The 1,985-nt window shown below is 47.9% G+C and overlaps 1 protein-coding gene across 15 annotated transcripts in view; it reads right to left on the bottom strand.

The window, feature by feature from the left end:
• Positions 1-241, bottom strand: part of dclre1c (DNA cross-link repair 1C, PSO2 homolog (S. cerevisiae)) — a 4,290-nt gene extending 4,049 nt beyond the window's left edge. For all 15 annotated transcript variants that reach the window (XM_019897477.1, XM_019897483.1, XM_019897481.1 and 12 more), the window contains exon 1: positions 24-241. In XM_019897477.1, the coding sequence (XP_019753036.1) occupies positions 24-132 (109 nt within the window). In that variant the 5' untranslated portion in view covers positions 133-241. The remainder of the gene's footprint in view (positions 1-23) is intronic.
• Positions 242-1,985: the final 1,744 nt, after the last annotated feature.

Raw genomic sequence — 1,985 nt, 5'->3', positions numbered from 1 at the left:
TAGCCTAGCCTAGCCTCGCTCACCCTTGTGACAGTGCGACAGGAAGTAGGCGCGCGCGTGCAAGTTCTCATGATCGAAGCGATCCAGAGAAATGTAAGGATATTCCTTCATTCGACCCGGAAACGAGCTCATGTTTGCGGCGATTTGTCCGTGACGCGGAATGACAAGAATCAAGCCGGCGTCGACGTCGACAACGTCGTTCGCCCGTCCCGCCCGTGGATGGAGAGCCGGAGAGCGTTCTCCTTCGACGGCTGGGACTTGTTGTTCTCGTCAATACTGTACTACTGTACTGCCCTGCTGTGGCCTAAACACGCCTGTGTTGGGAACCGTTGACTCGTTTCCTGCGGAGGGCTTGTACGATGTCGACAGTCATCTCTTGTTCTCTCATCGGCCAAATGGAAAACGATCAGGACAAAATGCGTCGGTGCCCACCGACGTCATCCTTACAAGACGCTTTTTTGGTCTCTCCTCCGTAGAAGAAGGTACAGTATTCGAAATTAGTGCACGTCGGAGGGGAAAATGTGTGAGGTTACGAAAGCTTGGTCTTTTTTGAAATATCCCAGTGTGTTGTGGGTTACCCACAGACGAGGTCAAAGGGGACATTTCACTTGGTGAGGAATGGCGCAGAAACCTCAATTGTTTTCATTTTTGAGACCAAGCATTGCAGTGGCAGGTGTCGGTAATGCAGATGGACGCCGGTTGCGAGCCGCCGCCATTACATTCGAAGAAGAAGACGAAGAAGAAGAAGAAGAAGAAGAAGAAGAAGAAGAAGAAGAAGAAGAAGAAGAAGAAGAAGAAGAAGAAGAAGAAGAAGAAGCAGCAGCAGCAGCTGGGACAATCGTGCTCATGACGGCAAACGATCAACGAGAGCGTCCTTTCCCTTTTTCTTTTCTTCGTTTCCATTTCTGGTTTTTGTGCAAGTGACAAGTAAGTTTGAACTTCCTTCCTTCGTGCCGGAAGCGTCGAAAGCTTACCTGAGAGGATGAGAGCAACACGTCCAACTTAAGCAGCGACAACGTTGCCGTTTGCCACGACAAAACTGCGCTCTGAAGAGAATAATTGTCGTTTTTCTGCATTCGTGTCTCAAAAAAAAAAGAAAAAGGAATCAAAACACGTGAATTTTGTTTTTGAATTCTCTTTCTGTTGAACATAATCTAAACAGTGCTGGCTAGCGACAACGTTGCCGTTTGCCACGACAAAACTGCGGTCTGAAGAGAATAATTGTCGTCTTTCTGCATTCATGTCTCAAAAAAAAGAAAAAGGAATCAAAACACGTGATTCTTGTTTTTGAATCCTCTTTCTGTTGAACGTAATCTGAACAGTGCTGGCGACACCGTGAGCGTGTCGACATGTGAAAGGCATTTGACATTCCCGTCCTTTCGTTCCCAAACGGGATATACTGTACAGTACTTTCAAATTGACGGTGCGGGAAATGCAACAACATACTGTAATTGACGCTGATTCACTTCCTGGTTTGGTCTGTGACAGTGGATGGCAATGAGGTAGCATTTTGAAAGATAGATAACACTGGTCAATAGCAGCAAATTTGAACCAGAGATGGCTTTAGGTGTCCACAAATGCACGTTGGTGCTAATTTGGGAAAATGTCTTTTCTTCTAGCACCTCGGGTTTTTTCTTTTTTGTTTGTTTTGAAATTTGACCTTGCCCAAGACATTCTAATTTATAGCTGTGACACTTATGGGGGGGGGGAAATCAACCTGTTGCTGAACCTCACCCGACATTGCTAAATGTGATGCGATTTATGTGACGATGGACAGAATCAAAAAGTGACACTTTTCTGACCGCCTTGTGTTCAGGATGCTGCTGGCACTCAGGTGCCTCGCGGCAGATCTCCGCGGAGGTTTGGAGCTGAGGAAGACATTGCGGGAGTGTCCGCACAGACTTCCTCCTCCGCCGCCCCCCGCCCGCCTCTTGTCTCAAGGCGAGCGATCGTCGGCCAAGCTGAAGCTGAGGACGCGCGCGGCG

This window comes from Hippocampus comes, unplaced genomic scaffold, assembly GCF_001891065.2.
Source record: "Hippocampus comes isolate QL1 unplaced genomic scaffold, H_comes_QL1_v1.1 scaffold81, whole genome shotgun sequence".
In the NCBI taxonomy this organism is placed as follows: domain Eukaryota; kingdom Metazoa; phylum Chordata; class Actinopteri; order Syngnathiformes; family Syngnathidae; genus Hippocampus; species Hippocampus comes.
Note: the sequence above shows the minus strand (reverse complement) of the source record. Positions and strands in the feature narration are given on the sequence as shown.